Genomic DNA, 26621 nt, shown 5'->3' with positions numbered 1-26621 from the left:
TAAAAAGGACCTCCAGGCTGGAGCTGAGTTCATGAAGTGTACCTTTTCAACTAAAATTAAAGAACCTAAGTGCAAAGGACAGGATTAGCTGTGTACAGAATAGGATCAGATTAGGGACTGGGAAAATGAGAGTAGCCGCCAGGACATGTAATTGTTTCCAGATTACTGTTTAGGATGCCCTGCAGATTTACCACTTGGAAGATATATATCTCATTCATTATTTATTCATCATTCCTTTATAATTCATTCATCCAACAAGTTGTATATGCCAGGAATTGTGCTCAGCATTGGTGTTGAAAGATTTTACAGAGGCAAGAGTTAAAATGGCTTTCCTGGGCCAACAGCCACACAAAAATTTGTCATAAGTTCATTTACAAGAAACAACAGCTTTATGGTAATAGGGAAGCCAAGGGCGAGAAGCAGGGAGAGTGTTGACATGTTGTGGGGTTGGTAACCACCAATGTCACAAAACAATATGTGTACTAATTGTTTAATGAAAAGCTAGTTTGTTCTGTAAACCTTCACCAAAAGTACATTAAAAACAAACAAACAAAAAAAAAACCAGCTTTATGTAGAATTGAAATTTAGGCAAGTTTTCTTTATCAGCATGACTTAGCATGTTAGCGTGAGTTAGAAATTCTTAACAGCATGAGTTAGCAACACTCATCCGATCAAGATAAGCCAGTTTAGCATTCAGTGACCAACTTTCCCAAAGCAGAAACCAAAAAAACCTGTTGCTGTGGAGTCAATTCTGACTCATAGCGACCCTACAGGACAGAGTAGAACTGCACCATAGAGCTTCCAAGGAGCGGCTGGTGGGTTTGAAATGTCGACCTTTGGGTTAGCAGCCATGGCTCTTAACAACTATACCACCAGGGTTTCCTTCCCAAAGCAAAAGGAAGATTAAATGTGAGTAACCAATCAAAGCCAAGGGCAAGGTACTTAGCTAAACTTTAAAAGGGCATTGTAAATATGTAGGGGCCCTGGTGGTGCAGTGATTTAGAGCTCAGGCTGCTAACCAAAAGGTCGGCAGTTCAAATCTACCAGCTGCTCCTTGGAAACCCTATGGAGCAGATCTACTCCATCCTGTAGGGTCACTATGAGTTGCAAATCAACTTGATGGCAATGGGTTTGGTGTTTTTTTTTTTTTGTAACCATGTAAACTTGAGTCCTCTCACCATTTAAAGTTTGGGGTACTTCCTGTTTGTGAACCCTTTTTCACTCAATAAACCCTGTTAACTCTAATTGACTTGCTAATCAATTTTTTTTCTTTGGACACTTGGAATCAGCAGTAAACACGCTATTGACGTGGTCCCTTCCCTTAGGGAGTATAGTGGGAGAGGCAGACATTAATAAAATAATATATAAACTATTTAATGAAAACTGTGCTAAGTATCACAGTAGAAGAAGTATAGTGAGTTTGGGGGCTTGTAACTGGGAGACTTATCCTTGACCTGACAAAGTGACAAGGCTGAGACCTGAGGGATAACTTGACATTAGCCACATGAAGGGGAAGGAGAGAAGAGAAAGAATGGCTTGTGCAGAGCCTTGAGCTGGGTGCTAAAAGAAGGCCAGTGGGAGGGAGAGGCCAACAGAGAAGAGGGGTCTAATACCAAAGCTGGGTGAAGCTACCTAATTCCCAAAGAAAACCAACAGCAACCTCTCTATATCCAGGCTCTACACTCAGGGAGCAAGTTTCTGATCTGAACTTGCTCACCAACTGGCATTCCTCTGAGGAAAAAAGTCAAAGATCTGGCTGCTTTGATCACCCTGGTAGTCAGCCTCTATGTGATTTCTGCACACGTGCTGGAGGCAGAAATGTGGTAAGGTTGATCATTACCTGTTTTAGCTTAAAGAAGTCACTTAATATCCCCAAGTCTCAGTTGCCTCTTATTTACGATGAAGATATATCTACTCATTCAGAGAAGACTTCCCTAAGAAGCCACAGAAAAGCTAGTTGTTATCCTCTAACACTCTAAGTTACTTCTCTCTATGCACTGGCCATTCCTACATCTCCAACTAGAATATAAGTGCCATGAGGATCAACACACTGTCATATCCTCAGCATCTAGAATATTTCCTGCTACATTTGCTGCATGAATGGACATTTATCAAAGGACCTGACACACAGTAAGCCTTGACATGTTAGTTTTAATGTTTTTCATTAAAATTAATAAATTATTGATTATGAAAGTCATTTGCTTTGTTTCATATGGAGAGTAGATTTTGACTATTTCGGGGGAGAAAAACTATCAGATTTACGGAGAGAAAACCCAGTTTCTCTACTCTGCCCTTCTATCATTCTCTTCCTTGCTTGCCTGTTCATCAGGTCCCACTGACTTGTTCTTCCTAGTATTTTGACATTCATTGCTTGTTTTCTTTTCTCAGTGCTACTCTCTCATTCATAATCTCATTATCTTCTTCTCTGTATTACTGCAACAACATCTAAACTTTTCTCCATGCCTGCAGTCTTTGCCTGTTCTTTTCATCCCATTCATCACTGCCAGATTTATCTTCCTAAAATAAAGCTCTAGTTACGTCACCTCCTTGTTCCATTCTGTTCTGTGCTAGGAACTGGGTACAAAGACGAATAAGACAAGTTCCTGCCTTCAAGAAAAAAACACAATCCTCCAAGGAGTCCCTTTTAACCATAATGTGAAGTACTGTTTGAAGGACTACAATCCTGGATCCATCATTTTCTGGCTATTTGATCTTAGGCAAAGTTACCTTAGCTCTCTAAGACTGTTTCCTTATCTGTGAAATATCTCATAGATAAAGGTTTGTGAGTGAATGAAAGTGTGTGTGTGTGTGTGTGTGTGTGTGTATGAGAGAGAGAGAGAGGCATAATGAATGAATAACAATGCCCACAAAGCTTTAAATGTAAGTCACGGCACTCCTTAATTGCAACGTATTATTAATCTTATTAATACCATGGCACTGCATCTTGTTTTTAGATCTTACATTATTACTGTGATTGCTACTGTTTAGTTTCACGTATCTAAAGTGAAAAGCAAGTAACTGAAAATTTTTTAAAAATCAAAGAGAGAACTAATGGCAAAAAAAGAAAAGTGCTGAAATGACACAGAGGGTGATCATGCTTATGAACTAACATTCACTTATGTCTAGCACCATATTTCAAATATGACAACTATATCCTTATAGTTGGGATTGCAAAAGAATTTCTCCCTCCCAAGTGGAAAGAAATATGAGTCACTAAATAAACAAAAAAAAGAATAGGGAAAGACTCTGGATTTAGTGAATTATACCAACAGTTTAGTAAACATCTCTAAGGCAAAGTGAATATCAGCTCATCCTGTTTCACAGTTCTCAGCAGAGCCCTCTCCTTCCCACATTTAACACATGCTGTGTGAGAAAGTACATACAAAGGAACTATGGGACCAGATATTCTATCTCTTAACAATCCCAACAAATCGGAAATACAACAGATGGTTGACCCAAACTATTCATTTACCAAAGAGAAACAAATCCTTTAGAAGGGCTTCTTCAAATACCTAACAAAAGAGGGTGCCGACAACTGCATAACAGTGCTGAGATGATTATAAATAACAAAATAAGTTCTCACTTTTTTTTTTTTTTAAGCAGTAATGGTGTTATAGATTGAACTGTGCCTCCAAAATATGTTGAAGTCGTAACCCCTGTACCTGTGATGTGACCTTGTTTGGAAATAAGTTTTCTTTTGTTATCAGTTCCTTGGAAACCCTACTGGAGTAGGGTGGGTCCTAATCCCAATTCCTTCTAAGGGGCATTTTATAAAAGAAGAAGAGACAAGGAAACAGTGAGACAGAGGAGGAAGGCAGGTGCCATGTAAAGATACATCTACAAGCCAAGGAACACCAAGAAACGCCTGGGGCTATCAGGAGTTAGGAGACAGGGAAGGATCTCCCTCTACAGCATATCAAGATACAGCATGGTTTTGCTGACACCTGAATTTCAACTTTTAGCCTCTAGAACTGTGGGAAAATAAATTTCTGTTCTTTAAAGCTACCTACTGTATTTTTGCAAATAACACGCCCAAGCAAATAACGTGCCCACGCATATAACATGCATAGTACACTTTGGAAAATAATGCATGAGGGAGTTGCACGGTTGGCAAAAACAAACAAAAACATATAATGCACATGTTATTTGCGTAAAATACAGTACTTTGTGGTATTGTTTTAACGGCAGCTCTAGGAAACTAAGACAAATAGCAAACCAAGATAAACTCATTTCCACATCTACTGATTCTTGTTTTCTCTCGTTCTTTCATCTATCTGTGTGACTCCCAATTAAAGAACATTTTTTCCCCACCTGGAGGAAGAAGGTGGCTGCTTTGACCTTTCTAACTCATTCACTTCTGTAGACTTTGTTAGTCCCTGACACCCTGCAACTGTGATTAGGATCCCGTGGTTTTCCTTTTGACACCAATGCAATCTGTTCCATTTCCCTTCGTGAAATGGTTATTGAAGAATGTGAGTCACTCAGTACCTAAGAATACCTTATTCCTAGGCAACGTTAACCATTTCAAAAAGATCTTCAGTACTTTCTAAGGGGAGGTTTCTTCAGAGCTTCTAAATGTTATTTGGAAAGCTGTCAATGAAGTGAGAGTATGTGTTTAATGAATAAACACCACCAATAATATTGACCAGCTACTATGCCTACTATGTGCCATTAGGAATACACAACAGCCCTATAAGGTAGACATTATCATTTCTATTTTACGGAGAAGGAAGGTAAAGCTCATTAAAGTAAACTGAATTATCCAAAGGTCTAAGACTCAAACCCAAGCCCAGAGCCAGTGTTCTTTACACAACCCTATACACCACCTTCCTCCACCAAACTGTATAACATCATAAGCAAGGAGGGTAGTTGGAGGTATTCAAAGTTTTATCCTTTTCAAGTGTACTTTTTATGTTCCTGCTTGAAGATGTTTACAGTATTTTAATTACTGGAATCAGGTCAAACAAAACCAAAGAGAGGAAGTGATTTACCTCAAGTGTATTCACTTGGCTACAGAAGGCAAAAGCTGTCAATACTGGCCACATCAGTCCTATACTTATATATGGTCTGTTTGACTTATTTGTGAAGAGGATAACACTGGCCCCTGAATGCTTTCTATTCTCCATTCTCTACTGTGCAACAAATCTGAACAATGGTAAGTTGGCGGCTCCACCACCTTCCCAAAGAATTTTCATATTTGCATCATGAAGAACCATTGAAAGTTGTATACACAGGTTCTTTTCAACCTGGCCTGGTTCATCTTTGTTGCCTTACTTTTATTATTTATTTTTTTATTAAATAATATTTTATTTTGTTTAAGGTGAAAGTTTACATAGCAAATTAAGTTCCCAATTAACAATTTTTGCACAAACTATTCAGTGATATTAGTTACATTTTTCACAATGTGTCATCATTCTCATTCATTCTATTCTGGTTGTGTCATTTCCAGTACTCTAATTTCCCTGTCCCCTTGCCTTCTCATCTTCGTTTTAGAGTAATTTTTGACCATTTGGTCTCCTATAGATGATTTTTTAAAGGTGCATAGTACTCATGGGCGATATTCTTTATTTTATGAGCCAATCTATTATTAGCTAAAAAGCGACCTCAGGGATAATTTTGGTTTAAGGTTTAAAGAGTATCTTAGGGTGATAATCTCGAGGAGTCCTCTAGTCTCAACTGGTCCAGCAAGTCTGGCTCATTTAAGAATTTGAGTTCTATTCCACATTTTTCATCCCCTTCTATCAGGATCCATCTATTGTGGCCCTGATCAGAATGGTTGTTAGTGGTAGCCGGGCACTATCTAGTTCTGGTCTCAGGGTAGATATGGCCGTGGTTAATGTAGACGATTCATCTTGTAGACTAGGTTCTCCTCTGAGTCTTTGGTTTCCTTCTTTCTCTTTTATTCCAGACAAGTAAAGACTAATAGTTGTATCTTAAATGAATGCTTGCAAGCTTTTAAGATTCCAGACACTACTTACCACGTTGGGATGTAGAACATATACCTTATGAACTATATTATACCAATTAACTGAGTTGTCCCAGTAGACTATGGTCCTAAGTCTTCAAACCCAGAAAACCAATTTCTCAAGGTATTTGGTTATGTCTACGAAGTATCTGTAACTGTGTCCCCTAGTTGCCTTAGTTTTCTAAGAAAAATATAACTACATTACTCCCTAGGCTTAAAAGTGGCTCCCCACTGCCTACAGCACAAAGTTAAAATGCCTGACCATAGCATGCAAGGAAGTCCCACACAATCTGGCCCTTGTTGTAACTTCTGCCTCACCCCTACGCTTACTCGACATACTTGCCATAATTCTGGAATACTCTTCTCAAGTTTTCTCTGCTTGGCAAACCACTACTCATGTTCCAAGTCACAGTTCAAATGTTGCTTTTTCTGTCACGCTTTCCTGAACTCCCTGCCCCTTTTCCCCAAGCTCTGGAGACTCAGTTTTTTTCTTTTCCTTTTCTCCCTATTGCTCCTTTCACATATGTTGTAGCTGTTGAGTATGTGCTTTCCTGTCAAGTTGTAAGACCTGCTTATCACTCCGCAGCTTGTGACCCTGGGCAAGTAATTTAACCTACTGTTGCTCTGTAAAACTGGGGTAACAGTAGTATGACTTTAAAGGGTTGTAATGGTAATAAAAAGACACGAAACACTTAGGATACTATCTGGGACATGGGAAGCAAGAGTATCATGTGTTCCCCCCCCACCCCCAACCCCAACAATTTGTTTACATAGGGGTGAAATTCAAATATTTTCACAACCGATATAGCACCAACACTGACCAATAAGAGTAGATACCAGCTATAAACAATGAGCATGGAGCTTACAGGCTCAATGTTTACCCTGTGCAGTACAATTAATTACTTTTGTGTGTGGCCTTTCTAGTCATGGGCTTGTAACTCCCACCGAGGTGACTGTGTGATAGGGTAATTGTGGCCTACCAAGGGAATTGGTCAGTTTTGGCTTAAAAGAGCCAATCCAGAAGTAGGGAAGAGGAGCTCATCGCCAAGGGAAGAAAGGCCCGGCAGCAGAGACCACGCAGCAGGAGACAGCGTGGTGGGCTTCTCGGCCCACAGAGACAGAAAGCTGAGTGCGTTTGGGGAGAGGCCTAGGGCCAGGGAGAGGAGTGCCTGTCAGTACAGTTGGGAAGAAGCTGTCCTGATGAAAGAACTGCATCCTGAGTGTTCTTGAGCCTGAATTCTAACTGGTACTTCCCTAATAAACCCTGTAATTGTTAAGTACAGTCTGTGAGTTCTGCGTGGCCACTGCAATGAAGTACTGAACCCAGCTGAGAAGTAGTGCTGTGGGACGGACAGCTGCTGTGAGAACTAGTAAAGATGGAAGAGAGAGGAGGCATGTCTGACCTCTGCCTCATTGGAATCAGCCTTAGGCTGTTGATCTTGGTTCTCCTTCCCCCTTCCACCCTCAAGTCATTTTTACACTCCGGTTTATTCTTCTATGCCCCCAGTTAGTTTGTAACCTCCTGGGGGGAGAAGATGAAGTGTTTCTACCAGACCTCCAAGAGTGCCTGGGGTAGTGTATGTTATTTGCCTAAAAAATGAATTCTGAAACCTTATTTCCCCACATCATTAGTAATTAACAGTAACTTTGTTCCTATTCCTTGCAAGCGATTCTTCTGTGGTAGAGCCTACTTTGGTAGCATTTTCCTAAAAACTTTCATGGACTTTAAGATATGAAAGAATTCTGCCTTCTTCTGAGGCAGTGGTTCCCCATGAGGACATTACAGGAATTGATGAGTTCTGCTTAGATTGCCTTATACAAGCCACATAACCTTACACGGCAGAGCATTTCTTCTATGCACATCTCATTGTGGAAAAAGTGATTTATGGATCTGGGCACGTGCATTACTTGGTTAGAATGACCAAAATGGCAGTGGTGATGGCACTTACAAAACATCGATTTAGCCTAGACAGTGCAATGGATGTTGCTCAGGAGAAATGTATCCCATTCCTACCCACAGAAAAAAAGAAATCTAAATTGCTCTTATTGATTTTCTTAAGTAGGATTCCATTCATCCATTTGTCTAGCTACTGCTAAAATCAGTGAATGCGATGAGAACTTTACCAGAATTTTGACTGCCAGGGCTTTGAAAAAACACCATGGAGATCACTTTTTCAGTATACCACCTTGTCAAGCTCAGACACCATACCTGTGGTCCAGTAACCAGAAACCCAGGCATTTAATGTACCACAAGATTTCTCTATATTTTCTACTATGCTGTATTATGCAAACCAGTAGTTTTAATCTCCATCCCAGCTAGGGAGAAAAGAGCTTTGTTGACCCAGTGGTATTTCAGTGATGTATGCAATAGAAGGTAGCTTCCTTTGTTATATATATGAGGAGGTCTGAAAAGGACTATTTCTGTGTGTTGTGAAAGAGACATTAAAATTGATACCAAAACTTCTAACCACTAGGAATGCTCAGTTCTGAGTTAAAGTAGGAAAATATTCATAGAACAATAAATTCACTAATATGTAGTATTTACATAGTATTACTTCATAGAGGGGGGCAATGGTGGTTCTGTACTAGAAATCTCCATGTGGGAGACCCAGGTTCAATTCCAAGCTGATGCACTTCAAGTGCAGCCACTACCCATCTGTCAGTGGAGGCTTGAGTGTTGCTATGATGCTGAACAGGTTTCAGTGGAGCTTCCAGACTAAGACAGACTAGGAAAAAAGGCTTTGTGATCTATTTCTGAAAAAATCATCCAATGAAAACCCTGTGGATCACAATGGTCTGATCCCATCGTGCATGGAGTTGCCATGAGTCAAGGGCTAACCTGACAGCAGCTAACAACAAAAACAACTTCATATAGAGTACTGTGCTAGGCATTGGCAGTACAAAGATGAATCAGACATGCATCCGGTTGGTGAGGTGTTTTTAATATAAAAGGGGTGATAGGAAGATGCACAGTGGAGAGGTTAAGATAATCAGGCTGGGGAGTAAAGCAGGCTTCATTTCTAATTTTGGCCATTTGACCTGGATTAACCTCTTAACCTCTCTGAGCCTTAGTTTCCTCATTTATAGAATGAAGATAAGAATAGTATTTATCTGAGGCATTCATGGTAGCTGTGGCCATTTGACTGATCCTGGACAATAAGCTATGAACAGAAATAACAGATTTCACTTCCAGTCATGACATTTAATTTCTGGCCTGTGAATTTAACAGTGTTTGAGATGATTATTGCTTCATTGGCCTGATTGCCATGGGCAGACTCTCGCAGCTGATGTATAATGGACACAATATAAGAGTAAGAAATCTTTTTTGTGTTAAGCCATGGAGAGTTTTTTTTTTTTTTTTTTTTTTGTTACTGCAGCAAAAGCTAACTTATCCTGCCTAGTAAAATACCTTATGGGATTTTCGAAAAGATTAAATACTTGTTTATAACACACTTTTTAGCAAGTGCTCAGTGACAAATAATAAACTAATTTCAATGATGTTAGTACAAAATGGAAAGTGAAGGATCACACACAGGTACAAGTAAACTGTCACAAGAATTCAGGAAAGAGAGCAGTTACTTTGTGAGGAAATTAGGAAGCTTCCTGATGTAGTGAGGCCTGGAGGTCAGCCTAAAGGATGGGAAGGACTTCGAGGTATGGAGATTGAAGGAAAAAAAATTCAAGAAGGAATTTATAGGTGTAAAGGTTTAGAGACAATATTGTGAAATATATGAGAAACTCAGTTGGGTTGAAATATAGGCTAATTTACAAGTAAGAACAGAAAAGAAAGTAAAGTTGGAAAGGTAGGATGGGCCCAAATCATCATCTAGAAAAAATCTAGATGGATGAGGCAGGAAAGAGATAAATAACCATGGGCCTGAACCAGGCTTGCCCTCATTCCTTGTGCTGAAACAGATGAACTTCTTGTTATTTTTTCTTTCTATACTGTCTCATGTATTTACATCTCCTATATGAAAAGTCCTTCAGTGGTGAAGATCCAGTATTTTGGTGCTTGATGTTGATCAGATAAATTAAGTAGACACCAACTTCTTCCTACCAAAAACTCTATCCAACTTGCCCAGAGCCTCACTGTGGGGAGAATTCTGCTTTGGAACTTGGCATAATGGTTTGACCAAGTATGAGAAACTGAGTTTCCCTGATTCCCCCTATTTAGATTATGTAAAAAACAAAGACAAAAACAAAAAACAGATGCCATCAAGTTGCTTCTGACTCATGGTGACTCCATGTGTCAGAGTAGGACTGTGTTCCCCAGGGTTATTGATGACTGATCTTTTAAAAGTAAATGACCAGAACTTTTTTCTGAAGTGCCTCTGGGTAGACTTGAACCTCCAACCTCTGCCACCAGAGTCCCACCAGGGACTCTGTTTAGGTTATATAAACATCATTATAATAAATAAAATAATAAAATAAAAAGAAGAAAAGAAATGGGAAAGAGAGCTTTAACACAGACCCAGTAGAAAGCATACTCTGGCTATTGTTTTAAAAATAATTACTTTGTTTTGGCAAGCTAACCTGTTTACAGGTTTACACGATGGAGCAAAAACAAAGAGAATCCAATAAAATAAATTGCTACTCACCTCACAAGAGATGACCTGTAAAAAAAAAGGCTGGTCTACTTTCAGGCACACAATAACTAGCCTTGAATCATTACAGAGAAAGTAACAGACTTAAAACTGGGCTAGATTGGATTTGGTCTCTCTGGAGTTTGGTTTGGCCAAAACCATAACCCCAGAGAGGTGACCATGTGATACAGTAGCCTCACAGGGCAGAGGTGAGGATGGGCCTCAGGTGTCAAATTAATGGGCCAGTGTAGAGTGGAAAGATAAGGAACCTGGGTGGCACAAATAGTTGGTGAGTGACTAAATGGTTAAATGCTTGGCCACTAATGGTAAGGTTGGCAGTTCAAACCCCACTCAGAGGCATATCGGAAGTAAAGCCTGGCAATCTGCTTCTGAAAGGTCACAACTTAAAAAATTCTATGGAACAGTTCTACTCTGCATACATGAGGTCGCCATGAGTTGGAATCAACTCAAGGGCAAATAACAACAACTAAACTAAAGTTTGGCAGTTCGAACACACTAAGCAGCCCCACGGAAGAAAGGCTTGGAGAACTGCTTACGTAAAGAGTCCAGCCAAGAAAACACTATGGAGTAGTTCTACTCTGTAACACATGGGGTCGCCACGAGTCAGGGGCTGACTCTATGGCAGCTAAGAACACCAACAACACAGTGGAAAGGGCGCTGGATTAGAAGTCAGAAAACCTGAGTCAAGGCTTTCTTTCAGTAAAATAAAATGGCGGTCATAGTACCTGCCCTATCTATAGCGAAGGCTGCTGCGAGATACAAATTAGACATTATACATAAAAGTGCTTTGTAAAGAGTAGAACGCTTTACAAAGTTGAAGTATTATACTGAGCAACCATTTATTTCACCCTGCTCTTGAGTTTTACATACACTTAAGAAAATGCAATAAAACTAAAAAATTATGAAACTGTATCCGATCCTCTTGCTACTAACTTCAATTTCTTTTTTTCTTTTCCTACAGTGGAGAAAATAGATCCTTTGGGAATGCAAGTTACGAGGGAATTGCAGAATCCTCATTTATAGGGCGTGTGCCTCCGTGGGACTCTGGTAAAGGGAGGTTGCACTTAGAACTTGACATTGGTCTAATTATATCATTTGGCTGGGACAACAAAGTTGGTTGGCATTTGTCCTGTGTGTCTAGTTGATTAATATAACTGGGGGTCAGGGCATTTGAAGTCAGAATGCCATATTTAACAAGGTTCTTACAGTTCAAGACTTTTTTCCTGAGGCAGCTTTTGCTCTGTTGAATACACACCAGAAAACAACACATCAGATATCATTTACCAGCACTGCCATTTCTTTTCATGTTTCCTTCCTTTCATCCCTTAAATGAAGAGGTGTCATCTAATTTTTGGCAGTTTACATATGCTACTTTGAACACACAAAAGTCCAAAGTAATCAAAGGAAAATGATGAGAAAACAGCATCAGCAAACTTTGAACTCAAATTTTAAGTTATTTTGACTCATGTACAAAATGAGCTGGAGTCCTGGTGGCACAGTGGTTAAGAGCTTGGCTGCTAACCAAAAGGTCAGCAGTTCAAATCCATCAGTCGCTCCTTAGAAACCCTATGGGGCAGTTCTATTCTTCCCTATAGGGTCACTATGAGTCAGAATCCACGCCACGGCAATGGGTTTTTTGGTACAAAGTGAACTATGCTTTTTTTTTTTTAAGTCCAAAGCATAGTGTCTGTGGTACTTTTATATTTTTTCCTTTTAAATAATAGTATAATCTACAGTAAAATGCATACATCTTAAATGTATATCTCAATGAATTCTTAAAAAAAATACACCTATATATTTATGTACACACTACCCAGATGGAGATACAGAACATTTCCATCATCCCAGAAAGTTCTCTCATGCTCTTTCCCAGTCAATACCCACTCCCTACCACATAACCTCCATTCTGACTTCTATCAGCAAAGATTAGTTTTGCCTGTTATTGAATTTCATATAAATAGAATCATGAAGTATGTATTCTTTTTTGTCTGGCTTCTTTTGCTCAAATGAATGTTTTTCACTTTAGTCTGTGCTGCTGTATATATCAAAAGTTTGTTTATTTATACTGCTGAGTAGTATTCCATTGTATATGTGTGCCCTAATTTGTTTACAAGTATTTCTGTTGTTAGACATTTGGATTGTTCTCATTTTTGGCTGTTATGAATAAATCCACCATACCCATTCTTACGCAAGTCATTTCTGATCATATGTACTCATTTCTCTTGGCTATATAACCAAATGGGATTGCTGGGTCAGATGGTAGTGTTTAACTTTCAAGGAAACTTTCAAATAAATTTCCAAAGTGGTTGTGCCATTTTAAATTCCCACCAAACTATCTAGCTTTTTATTTGTCAGAATATGTTAAATACTTTCCTAAAAGAATGTTGTGTTGTGTTGTGTCGTGTTGTTAGGTGCCCTTGAGTTGGTTCTGACTCATAGCAACACTATGTACAACAGAACAAAATACTGCCTGGCCCTGTACCATCTTCACTATCACTGTTGTGCTTGATCCCATTGCTGCAGCTACTGTGTCAATCCATCTCGTTGAGGGGTCTTCCTCTTTTTTGCCGACCCTCTACCTTACCATGCATGATGTCCTTCTCTGGGGATTGGTCCCTCCTGATAACATGTCCAAAGTATATGAGATGAAGTCTCACCATTGTCACTTCTATAGAGCATTCTGGCTGTGCTTCTTCCAAAACAGATTTGTTTGTTCTTCTGGTAGTCCATGCTATATTCAATATTCTTCGCCAACATCATAATTCAAAGCTGTAGATTCTTCTTCAGTCTTCCTCATTCATTGTCCAGCTTTTTCTCACACATACAAGGAGACTGAAAATGCCATGACTTGGGTCAGGAACACCTTAGTTCTCAAAGTGACATCTTTGCTTTTTAACACTTTAAAGAGATCTTTTGCAGCAGATATGCCCAATGCGATATGTCATTTGATTTCTTGACTCCTGCTTCCACAGGCGTTGACTGTGAATCCAAGTAAAATGAAATCCTTAACAACTTCAATCTTTGCTTATTATGATGTTGCTTATTGATCCAGTTGTGAGGATTTTTGTTTTCTTTATGTTGAGGTGTAATCCATACTAAAGGGTGTAGTCTTCGATCTTCATCAGTAAGTGCTTAAAGTCCTCTTTATTTTCAACAGGCAAGGTTCTGTCATCTGCATACCACAGGTTGTTAAAGAGTCTTCCTGCAATCCTGTGCTATGTTCTTCTTCATATAGTCTGGATTCTCAGATTAATGGCTCAGTTTATAGATTGAATAAGTATGGTGAAAGGATAAAATCCTGACACATACTTTCCTGACTTTAAACCACTCTGTATCCCCTTGTTCTGTTCAAAAGACTTCGCTTAGTCTATGTACAGGTTCCACATGAGTACAATTAAGTGTTCCGGAATTCCCATTCTTTGTAATATTATCCATAATCTGTTATGATCTACACAGTCAAATGCTTTTGCACAGAAAGATATTTACCTGTGTTTCACTGACTATGCAATGGCATTCAACTATGTGGATCATAACAGATTATGGATAATATTACTAAGAATGGGAATTCCAGAACACTTAATTGTGCTCATGAGGAACCTGTAGACAAAGAAACAGTCGTTTGGACATAACAAAGGGGTACTGCATAGTTTAAAGTCAGGAAAGGGGTGCGACAGGGTTGTATTCTTTTACCATACTTATTGAATCTGTACGCTAAGCAAATGCGACCCAAATACTCCCCAGCATGTTTTCTCCTTTTTCAAAATGGGTGACTGAAAGCTTGAGACAACTAATGCCATGATGAACCTATAAGTTCTTCTCCTTGCTCTGCCAGCCTCCTCCTTCACGTGCCTCTGTTAATGTCTTTGTTTTGACCAAATGTTAATGACTTTGTTCTTCGTTTTAAACCGATGCAAATAACCTTTTGTTATGTCCGACCACCTGTGGCCTACAATCCCCACAGGAAAATCAGAGCTCAGGTATCTGATATGTATATCTTTAGCCTAATAAAGAAATGTCTGGCAGAGGACTACAAAGACACTTGTAACCCTTGTAAGAGTCTATATAAAATCTAATGTAAAATTGCTCTTTGGGACTCCACAGAGACAGCCTGTGTTGCTGTCAGGTCCTTGGTGATGTGTATATTTCCTGAATAAACTTTCTCATTCCCTCTGACTTGGAGTATGTTTCATTGGCTTGACTGCTCCAGGGCACGGAGCCTAATCAGGTAACACAAATAATCTCAGAAGCCAGACTATATGAAGAAGAACATGGCATCAGGATTGGAAGAGGACTCATTAACAACCTGCATTATGCAGATGACACAACCCTGCTTGCTGCGAGCAAAGAAGCCTCAAAGCACTTAATGAGAAAGATCAAAGACTACAGCCTTCAGTAGGGGTTGCACTTCAACAGAAAGAAAACAAAAATCCTCACAACTGGACCAATAAGCAACATCATGATAAAGGAGAAAGGACTGAAGTTTTCAAGGATTTCATTTTACTTATACCCACAATCAACACATCATGGAAGCAGCAGTCAAGAAATCAAACGATGCATTGCATTGGGCAAATCTGCTGCAAAAGACCTCTCTAAAGTGTCAGAAAGCAAAGATGTCACTGGGAGGACCAAGGCGTGCTTGACACAAAAAAAAGCCATGGTATTTTCAATTGCCTCATATGCATGCAAAAGCTGGACAATGAATAAGGAAGACCAAAGAAGAATTGACAACTTTGAATTATGGCATTGGCAAAGAATACTGAATATACCAGGGACTGACAGAAGGAGGAACAAATCTGTCTTGGAAGTACAGCCAGAAGGTTCCATAGAAGTGAGGATGGCAAAACTTCATTTCACATACTTTGGACATGCAATCAGGAGGGACCAGTCCCTGGGGAAGGACATCATGCTTGGTAAAGTAGAGGGTCAGAGAAAAAGAGGATGAGATGGACTGACACAGCGGCTGCAACGATGGGCTCAGGCATAACAAGGATGGTGATGATGGCACAGGACTGGGCAATGTTTTCTTCTGTTGTGCATTGAATAGGATCACTATGAGTAGGCACTGACTGGACAGCACCTAGCAACAACAACAACAAACATCTTTCTGGTATTCTCTGCTGTCAGCCAAGATCCATCAGATATCAGCAATGATATCCCTTGATCCATGTCCTCCTCTGAATCCAGTTTGAGTTTCTAGCAGTTCCCTATCAATGTACTGCTGCAATCACTTTTGAATTATCTTGAGCAAAATTTTACTTGCGTGTGATATTAATAATATTATTAGCTAATCTCTGCATCCTGTTGGATCACCTCTCTTGGATCTTTTCCAGTTGGTTGGCCAGGTAGCTGTCTTCCAAATTTCAGTTGAAATGTTTGTTGAAACATCTCAATTCTGTCAATTCCTGGAGTCCTGTTTTTCACCATTCTCTTCAGTGCAGCTTGGACTTCTTCCTTTAGTAATGTCTTAGACTGGGTTCTCTAGAGAAGTAAAACCAGTAAAGTGTATAAATATATAGACAGATTTATATCAAGGAAGCAGCTCACGCAACTGTAGAGGCTGGAGCACCCCAAGTCCATGGATCAGGATAGAGGCCTCTCCCAATTCATGAAGCGGCAGAAGCTGGTGAGCCCCAGATTGGCGAGTCAGAGAGCAGAGCTCCTGCTCACAAGCTGTGAAGGCTGATGCATCCCAAGATTAGCAGGCAAGACCACAAAGTTTCTCCTGATTCACGTAGCTGCAGGGGCTGGCAAACCCAAGATGGGTAGGTTGAGGGGCAGGGCTTCTTGCTCGCAGGCTGTGAAGATCAACAAACCCCAAGATTGACAGGTAAGTTGCTAGCTCAAGTCCCAAGAACTGGAGGTCAGACAAGGGACAGCTGCTGGATCCAGAACAAGCCAAAAAACTTGGCAAAGTGAGCAGAAAGGGAGTAGGCGGCGGAGGGCGGAGAGATGAAGGCTAAGGGGGCAGTGAGCATCCACAGGCCCCGCCCCTGCCAGTACCACTCAGAAGACTTCATCATGGGGTGATCACATATGAAAGTTCAACAGGGAAGTGATCACAACATTATACAACTGCCAAAACACTAAGAATCATGGCCCAGCCAAGCTGATACACAATCTTAACCATCACAAGTACCATCAGCCTGCAGAAGTTGGCAAAAATCTTCAATTTCTTCATCTGTGGCCTTAGTGGTTGGTGTGTAAATTTGAATAATAATATGTAATAAGGTCCCCTAAAAGAATAAAGTTTTCTAAAAAAGAAAGACCTTCATAAAAAATGACTATTGAGTGGTATGCTATATACCAAAATAAATTTCAGATAAATTAAAAAAAATTAGTTTATAAGTCAACTTATTTCTTAATGGGGAAGGACTTGAAGGAGGAAGAGATAAAAACACAAAGGTAAAAATAAATTTTATAACTTAAATTTTATAACTTACAACTTTTTAATTCTGTTAATCAGAAAGCATCACAAAAACAAAATAAAAACATATATTTGAGAAAAAAAAAAAACTACCAAAAATAGGAAGACAAAATATCAAAAATATTTAACGCCACACTTTATCATTTCTAGGCCATCCATTTTTTTTCTCCGCATTTTAACGTCTCTGAAATTAGAAAGCGTCTTATAATCAATGGCAATTTACATTAGACATAATATGATATACGAAGAGCTTGTGTTAGCCAACAGTAATATTACAGAGAATCAAAAATGTGAATTAAAACTAAGTGCTACCTTTATATTTGGCTATCAAATGATAGAAGCCCTGGTGGCGCAGTGGTTAAGAGCTTGGTTGCTAACCAAAGTTCAGCAATTCGAATCCACCAGCTGCTTCTTGGAAACCCTATGGGGCAGTTCTCCTCTGTCCTGTACTGTTGCTATGCATTGGAATGAACTCGACAGCAACAGGCTTGGGCTATCAAATGATAGAGATGTTTTAAAAAGGCGGTTCTGATGGTGCACTTATACAAACACTCTCATATACTACTAATGAGGTACAGACTGTTGAGCACCTTTCAGGAAAGCAGCTGGACAACACTTATCAAGATCCTTTAAAATGACTTTCCATCCAGTTAGTTCACTTTTAGGAATGTATCCTAAGGGATAAATGAAGAAAAAAATTGCAAACAACCATGGTCATGCTTTTATAATGAAGAAAACCTGGCAACAATTTAAAAGCTGAGCAATAACCAAAAAAACCAAACCCGTTGCCTTTAAGTCGATTCTGACTCGTGGTAACCCCATGTGTTACCAAGTAGAACTGCTCTACGGAGTTTTCTTGGCTGTGACCTTTATGAAGGCAGATGGCCAGGTCTTTCTTCCACTGTGCTACTAGGTGGGTTTGAACTGCCCACCTTAAGTTAGTAGTTGAGGACAAACTATCTGTGCTACCCAGCAGCTGTTGAATAATACAGGAGTAGTTAAATAAGCTCTAATAATGGATTATTATGTAACCTCTAAAATATTTTAAAATACTTCCTAACATTAAACGAAAATGCTCATGTTTGAATGTTAAATTAGAAAGCAGAATAAAAACTGTACCTGTGGCGTGATTCCACAATGTTTAAAAAAATATACATATGTGATGTTCATATATGTATCATAAAATTTAAACATACTGTGTTAACAATAATAATAACGAAAATAATAATGGAAACCCTGGTCGCATAGTAGTTAAGAGCTATAGCTGCTAACGAAAAGGTCAGCAGTTCAAATTTCCCAGGCGCTCCTTGGAAACCCCATGGGGCAGTTCTACTCTGCCCTATAGGGTTGCTATGAATTGGAATTGACTCAATGGCAACAAGCTTGTTTGTTTGTTTTGTATTAATAATGATTATTTCTCAGTGGGAAGACTATTATTTTTGTTTACTCCTTTATACTTTTCTCTATTTTCCACAATTAGCAATGAAACCTCAGAAGGTATGTATATAAAAAATCACATCTATAAGGAAATGTTGGGTTCTGTTGTTAGCTGTCGTTGAGTTGGCCCCCGACTCACGGCCACCCCATGCACAATGGAAGGAAATGCTGCCCAGTCCTGCACCATCCCCATGACTGGTTGTGGATCAGAGCCTTGTGGTCCATAGGGTTTTCGCTGGCTGATTTTTAGAAGTAGAGAGCCTCGTCTTTCTTCCTAGTTGGTCTAGTTCAGAAGCTCCACTGTTCAGCATCATAGCAACATGCAAGCCTCCACTCACAGACAGGTGGTGGCTGCGCATGGGATGCAGCAGCTGGGAATCCAACCAGGTCTCCCATATGGAAGGTGAGAATTCTACCACAGAGCCACCACTGCCCCTCATTATCAACAAAGATACAGCTGTAAAGGATGCACACTAATCTGCTTTGCATAATACGGGCATGAAGAGCAGGTCAAAACTTCTGAAACTCAGCCAACATTCACCACTCTTTTCAAAAAGCAACTCGGAAAAAATCTGTCCCTAATCAAGCATATGTAACAGGCACCACAGGGTGAAATCAGGACAGGCCATCTCTGCCTCAGCTAGAAAGGGCTCCTTTGTTTTCCGCTTCAGGAGTTACAGGACGTGTAGTTGGAATCCTGATCACATTACAGCATTTTCTAAAATTTTTTTAGTCATAGAGAGCTTGGAATGGCCTGTCCACACAGACATTCAGTTCATTTTGACTCATCTTACAGACTAATTTCTGGGTTTAAAGACATTAAGGGGCTAGTGTCTATTTTTAGTGTTTTAAGTAAACTTTGACTATGATTCTTTGAGTCTTCAAAAATTAAAATGACCTTCATTTTTATATTGGGTTATGATTCTTCTTTATGTTATGTTGTTTACTATGATCTTGTCATACCTGGCAGGAAGAGTGAACGAGAAAACCAAGCCAAACCTATCGCCATTGAGTCGATTCCAACTCATAGTGAACAAATGGGACAGAGCAGAACTGCTCCACAGGATTTTCTTGGCAGTAATCTTTATGGAAGCAGATATCCAGGCCTTTCTTTCATGACGCTACTGGGTGGGATTGAACCACCAACCTTTAGGTTAGCAGCTGATCACAAACCATTTGCACCACCCAGGGACCCTGAGTGAATGAGAGGCCCCCTAAAAAGGAAACTTCACAAATGAGTATCTGAGTCCAACTCTGATTTTGCATTGGGTTGTTATTAAGGATCCAAGATAGGATCCTACATCAGAGTTTTGAAAGAAGCAGGGGAAGTTATGAATTGCTGGGGGTGGGGGTAGGTTAGAAGCACTGGGTGAGGAAAAGGAAACTCTGGGACATATTGAACAAATAGCCTTCCAAGGAGGCCCAATGGGCACAAGCCATCACTTGTAAAGCATATTTGGTGTATACACCAGGCTCTCAACTACATCATCTCATTAACTGATTGAGCCTTAGAATATATGCTTGTTCAGAAAACTTTTCATATGGATCCCTTTACTGTGTCCTGTGTGCCTTCCACTAGATGTTGCCTCCCAGAGCTGTTTCTTCAGTAGAGGAAGACATCACCTGTCTCAGAGTGCAGTATTTGAAGAGTCAATTAACAAGTAGGTCCAGCTTAAAAATATGCATCAGTCACAACAGCTGTGAAAGAAAAGTAGCTGGCTGGCCGACGGGTTAGATGGACAGAAAAGATTTATGTGTCTTGTTGATTGCAAACACATGGTACGTAAGATGTCAAAGAACTCACATTCATTTGAAACTAGAAGACCAAGTTTCCTTTGGACGCCTCGTTAGGAAAGGCCAATTGTTAGAAAAGGACAACATGTTTAGTAAAGTAGAGGATCAGTGCAAACGAGGGAGACCCTCAAGGAGATGGACTGACACAGTAGCTGCAACCATGGATTCAAACATACCAAAGATCAGGAGTCCTGGTGGTGTAGCGGTAATGCGCACAGAGTCAGATGCTAAGGTAAGGTTGGAATGAGCCACAAATAATTTAGTACTATTTCTAGCAACTTCTCAAAATGTTAAGTGAAAGAAGCAGGGTATAAAATGATGTTGACAACAGTATCTCAAACTTGCAAAAATACGCATAGGAAATAAAAGGAAGGAAGTACTTAAAAATGTTAGCAGCGGTTACCTGGAGGAAGGAGTTAGGCTGAAATTTAAATATTTTATCCAGTTTTCAAGTTTTCTATAATGAAGATGCAATGGACAAGAGAAAATCACTCTTAAAAATATGAATACATTACTTTTCTTCTGTGGAATCTTTTTTAATTTCCTTATGCCTAGTGTTAGTTTTTCCTCCTGTACCTCTAAATCTTATACATTTGCCATTATTGTTTTACATATCACTCTGTATTGTGATCACTTATTTAAATTCAAGTGTCTCCCCACTAAGCAGATTACCTTTAGGCAGGGATCATGTCATTTATCATTTCATCTCCGATACTCAGCACTATTCCTGGTACATAGTTGCTACAAAACAGTTTGTTGTTCCAAATCAAACATTTAATTAATAAAATGTTTTTGGCCAGGGTCAGCTTGCTACCAGGCAGCTTTTAAATTTTTTCAAAAAAGTGTGTGGAAGACAGATGAGGGTGCAAAGTCAAAGAAAAAGATAACGGTAAAAACTAGTGTCCTCTAAAACGAGTCCATATGCCATGGTCATAAGCTGGAGCTATGAAAGAATTTGACAGGTATGTAGGGGAAGGATAAATACATTTTTTTTTTAAAGGCAAAAAAGAAATTTTGCTTTGTCCAAGGCATTCACATTATTTCTAAGATACTATGTTTTCGATATTTTGTAGTTAAAAAGACTGAAATGGGCAACCATAAGATAAAAACCATGGAAGAATCAGATAGCCCAACATCTTGTCTGGATAAGAGAAGATGATAATACTTCAATATCTTTTGTGGTTAAAAATCACAGTCATGAACATTAACTTTCCAAGCCAGAACCAGTTGCCATCAAGTTGACGCCAATTCGCAGCGACCCCGTGTGTGTCAGAATAGAAATATGCTCCCTATGGTTTTCAATGGATAATTTTTCAGAAGTAGATTGATGGGCCTCTTTTTCAGCTAGGAGCCCAGTGTATTAACTGTTTGCACCACCCAGGGACTTCTTGAAAACAAATAAACACAAAACAAACCTGCTGCCGTCCAGTCTATTCGAACTCATTGTGACCCTACAGGACAGAGTAGAACTGCCCACTGGGTTTCCAAGGATGCAGTCTTTACGGGAGCAGACTGTCAGGTCATTCTCCTCTGGAGCGGCTGGTGGGTTCGAACTGCTGACCTTTCGGTTACCAGCTAAGTGCTTAGTCGCCACACTATCAGGGCTACTTTAAGCACCAATACCAACCCTGAATACAGTATAATGCATATTTGGCACAAGTATATTGTAGCAAAACCAAAATTTCTTTGAAAATATCACAGTTGTGTATTAGGATCAACTCAAAATCACAAAAATTAGATGTTTTTTTATGATCTGGAGCTGATCTGGGTGCAGCTGTAGTTTCCTCCCTTATGTGCCTGACACCACGTGGGGAAACCCCACCTTTACGTGTTAGGGAAGTACCTGGATGAAGAAAGAGGGAGAGGTAAGAGCTGGAGGTGTACGTGCACGACTTAACTTCAACAATCACCATGACTACAAACAAAGAGGGGAAGGCATTTATGAATTCATCATCATGTGTGGAAGGGTCTCCAAAAGAGACAAAGAATATGGTGATGCTGAAGAAGCTGAGGTCCAAGTGTATGCCTGGGTGGTTTGAAAGACATCTTAAATGGCAACAATATGGAAGAGATGAACCAAGCATGTCAGGAGTTATGAGGCCACAGAAAAGAGTATGAGAAGGAAGACAATAAATTAGAATGTTTTTTGAAATAGTTTTTACTCCAAGGAGATGCGAAGAATTCAGGGGATGAGTCAGCCTGGAAATAATGGGAAAGAGTCTATGAAGTTCAAGGAGCAAGGGCTTAATAATACCCCAGGGGAAATTATCTAGCAAAAAGCAAATGCCAGGGCATTTGTTTGATAAAATCCATTAGGGAAACTGTCTGGCAGAAACCAGCAACAGGCATAAAAAAAATCCTGATTTTAAAACCAGCATGGAATAAAATAGGTGAGCTATTCAAAGAGTACATATGTGCGGCTAGTATAAGATCAAACAGTAATTATCTATAACCAGTGTTTCATAATGTTCGATGTATTTTGTTATTTAAAGCAGGGACCACGATCAGAAAATGGACAGTAAGGAGCTTGAAGCAAAAAGAATCAAGGATTGAGCTGAGAACCAGAATAATCACGTAAAAAATGAACGGCTTACAGTCAAATTAAACTGGTCTAGGGCAAGTGCTGGTGTGTAAATAAATGTTTTATTTTTATGATAAATATTAAAATGCTATTTTTTCTTGGTTAATATTTCCAAAAAGTTTATACTGTAAAAAGAGGTCTTAAGTAATATATCATGAAAATTTAAATACTGTTATATCGATGCAATTCATCATAATTAAAAATTGAAAACAGCCACACACGCCAAAATAAGGGCAAAGCCAAAACCAAAGCCATTGCTATCAAGTCGATTCCGACTCACGGAAACTCCATGTGTGCAGAGTAGAACTGCTCCACAGAGTTTTCAAGGCTATGACCTTTCTGAAGCAAATCGCCTGGGGTTTCTTTTGAGGTGCCTCTGGGTAGGTTCAAACCGCCAGGCTTTGCAGTTAGTAGTCAAGTGCTTAGCTGTTTGTGCCACCCAGAGATTCCTCAAAATAGGGGTGTGCTAAATTAAATTGTGGTACATCTATGCTTGAATGTTATGCAGCCTCTAGCAATAATCAGTAGTAACATGGAAAATACTCAAGGCAGACTAAATGAACAAATTGCTTAATATTGTATGAATTGTAGAGTTAACAATGCTGTATATAATTTTAAAAACAGATTTTCTGAATTTTAGTTGTAAAGGTCTCTGAATCCTCAGGAAAAAGTTGCTACTTACCTTTAATTTGCTTTGGTTATTTTTTATTAGGGGTACCCTTATAGGGCTTTGAACAAACTCCAAGTAGAAAAGTAAAGAAAGCACTTTACTTGTAAACGATGAGGCTTTATAAAATCCTTAATAAAATATTGCAGCAATGAAGGATGCTCTCTGTAGTACACACTGCCATTCTTTGACAGTTTTTCCAGGAGTCACTGGGTGTATGCTGCATGTAGTGTCTACAAAGGGTATTTATAGAGAAGAAAACTGCCAAGCTTCATGTTTTCCACATCACGATTTTCTTAGAGGTCAAGTCAAGCAGCTATGAACGAAGGGAGAGTGAGTCACAATGGAAGGCTTTGGCTGGGGCCACTAGGGTTCACTTTCCTAAGGGGTGTTTTCCTAGTGATCAGTTTGCCTCAGACCATTTCAACTCAGACCTGTTCTCCTTGGGAGTTTCGGCATCCATTTGTGCATCCTGTCCCTTCTTGTCACCTCTCTGTCATTTTGGGATGATTAAACCAATTTTTCAAAAGGCACATTTGTATTTATTTTGTATTTCTAATAAATCATGCTTTAATTTGCCTTGTTTTATGAACAAATGGATTGTTTTACATCTTTGTGGCATATATATATTTTTTTCTGCTTTACTTATAAACACTAAGAACTTTTAAGGCCCATTTTTTCTAGCTGGAAAACCTTTCTTCAAAGCATAACTGAATCCTCACTTTAGGGCACCTGCATGAAAGCAAAAGCACTAAAAATCGGGTCTTCAATGACAGGAGAACTGTTTTTAGGTAACTTAAAAATATTTGAATTTATTTAAATTTAGCAATTTAAAAATTCAGATACCTTAACAGTGAATTTCAATTAGGGAGAGGACTTAGGGTTATATGAGAATCACCTGGGAAAGTTTTCCAGCTACACGCGCTGGCATCTCCTGTTAAGATTCTAGAATTTTGGGGGTGATTGCCACATTCTCTTCCTGTTAGTAAAAAATAAAGGGAAATGGAATCTGCCTTTGGTTTCCTATTCACTCTTGACCATATTCTGAATGCTCAGTTCTTCATGATCACTCAGAAAATATTTTAAGAGTTTATTATTTTAGTTACAATTGCACTTATAAATGATTCTGAATATCATAGATATGTTGTTAAAGAAAACTCTTACTTGGAGCCACATCTTGAAATTTTGTGTCATGATGTTTTGGTTCATAGCAGTATGCTTTCTTTGATGCAAAGGGGATCAGAAAAATATTCCTAATTTCATGAGACAAAATGTATTTAAGAATGAAGGTCATACAAAAAGAACCAGATTTTTGGCTGTTAGCAATTTAAGCATGGAAACATTTAGGCAAACTGACCTGGTAGTGCTCGGCTGAGCAGGTCTGAGCCAGGAGGCCCACCAGGCACTCTCCAGACAAGACCTAGTCGGCACCAGTAACCTAGGGACTCACCGGCAGGGCAAGATCCTGACCACATCATTAGGTTTGTACCCTTCAATGCAGACGGCGCAGTTGTCAAAATCGGACTCTGTTTCCTGCAACGGAGAAAGCAGAGATCAGCCTACATTCTTAGCTGAAACTCTTGCGTAAATACCCTAGCAATAGACTCAAGGTGAGCCTGGAGCAAAGCTTTCGACAAACAGCCATGGTGCCAGTTTTCTTAATTAATAATTTACTGTATGTGAGCTAGTGTCTAGTTCTCCCAGCCTCCACTTTGTTTCTGGGTTGCACTGAAAACGCTTTTGAGAACAACAATTTTCTAATATACTATTACTAATAATGTCATTTAAAAAAAAAAAAATGATTAGAGGAGACATCAAAATCTTGAGGATGAGAAACAGTATTTATGGAGAATTACCTGAATGATATTTAATCTCCATTTCTTCGGAATCTAATATATAGAACTCTAGTGGTTCTATTTTTTTTTTTTTTCCAAGTATATAAGCCTCTTTTAATGCCCTCAAATTTATCACTTATGTAACAGCCTTTGTACTTTTATTAGTCTCTGATTAAGGCTGGGGGAGAGAGTAACAATGAAATATACTTTAAATTCAATAATGCTTTTAAATAAATCTTAACTCATTAAGTCCAACAGCATTTTTATATAGTTGAAAAATAAACTTGTTGCCGTCGAGTCAGTTCCAACTCATAGCGACCCTATAGGACCGAGGAGAACTGCCCCACAGGGCTTCCAAGGAGCAACTGGTGGATTTGAACTGCCAACCTTTTGGTTAACTGCCTGAGCTCTTAACCACTGTGCCACCAGGGCTCCAGTTGAACAACAATAGCACATAATTTGTGAGACAAATTAATTATTCAGACTAGAGATGGCCTTTGGCGTATATGTAGAATTGTGAATCACTTATAACCCCTCCAGAAGGCCAAAGTACATGTACTGTCAAACTTCTCCTGGAGATAATGAGGCTTTTTAAGTCTGTGGATCTGGACTGCACTAATTTGTCCCTCTTCAAAATTTGCTTTTGCCTTTATCCTTATGGAGTCCCCGGGTGGTGCAAATGATTAAATGCTTGACTACTAACTGAAAGCTTGGCAGTTTGAAACCACCCAGAGGCACCTCAGAAGAAAGGCCTGGCAGTCTACTGCTGAAAAAATCACAGCCATTGAAAACTGATGGAGCACAGCTCTACTCTGAAACACGTGGGGTAATCATGAGTCACAATCAACTGGACGGAACTGGTATGGCTTTCTTTTGGTCTGGCCTTACGCCATCATTCAAGGGAGGCTGCTGCAATGACTCTGGCGTTCTAAGTTCTCAATTTCAGGGGGACTGAATATGCTCCCTGCATTTACTATAGACTTAAATGGAGGAAACTGCTCAGCACATGGATTTGTGGAAAGACTTTCTTGGTCATAATACCAGGAACAAACCTTTACCTTTTGGGGCACTGGAAGAAAGTAGTCACATGTTGTTTGAATACTGAATATTGTTTCCTTCTTTGCACTGGCTGCCAGAAAGCACCAACCTAAATTTGGAACCCATTTCTGTTATAACACTTCAGGTAACACATTTGTTCTAATTGTACTAATGTACTAGGTTCCATCTATTTTTTCTACACTTAACTTTTCATTCTCTCACTTTTTCTATCGAACTATTTTGTTGTCCCTTTTGTATGCATTTTATAAATTGCTT

At 39.3% G+C, this 26621-nt stretch overlaps 1 protein-coding gene across 3 annotated transcripts in view; it reads right to left on the bottom strand.

Moving 5' to 3' along the window:
* Window positions 1-26621, bottom strand: part of RNF150 (ring finger protein 150) — a 305548-nt gene that overhangs the window by 75687 nt on the left and 203240 nt on the right. For all 3 annotated transcript variants that reach the window (XM_049852772.1, XM_049852774.1, XM_049852775.1), the window contains exon 4: window positions 24923-25005. In XM_049852772.1, coding sequence (XP_049708729.1) covers window positions 24923-25005 — 83 coding nt within the window. The remainder of the gene's footprint in view (window positions 1-24922; window positions 25006-26621) is intronic.

Source organism: Elephas maximus, chromosome 13 (assembly GCF_024166365.1).
Source record: "Elephas maximus indicus isolate mEleMax1 chromosome 13, mEleMax1 primary haplotype, whole genome shotgun sequence".
In the NCBI taxonomy this organism is placed as follows: domain Eukaryota; kingdom Metazoa; phylum Chordata; class Mammalia; order Proboscidea; family Elephantidae; genus Elephas; species Elephas maximus.
The sequence above is the reverse complement of the archived record's forward strand: the minus strand, read 5'-3'. Positions and strand labels throughout refer to the sequence as shown.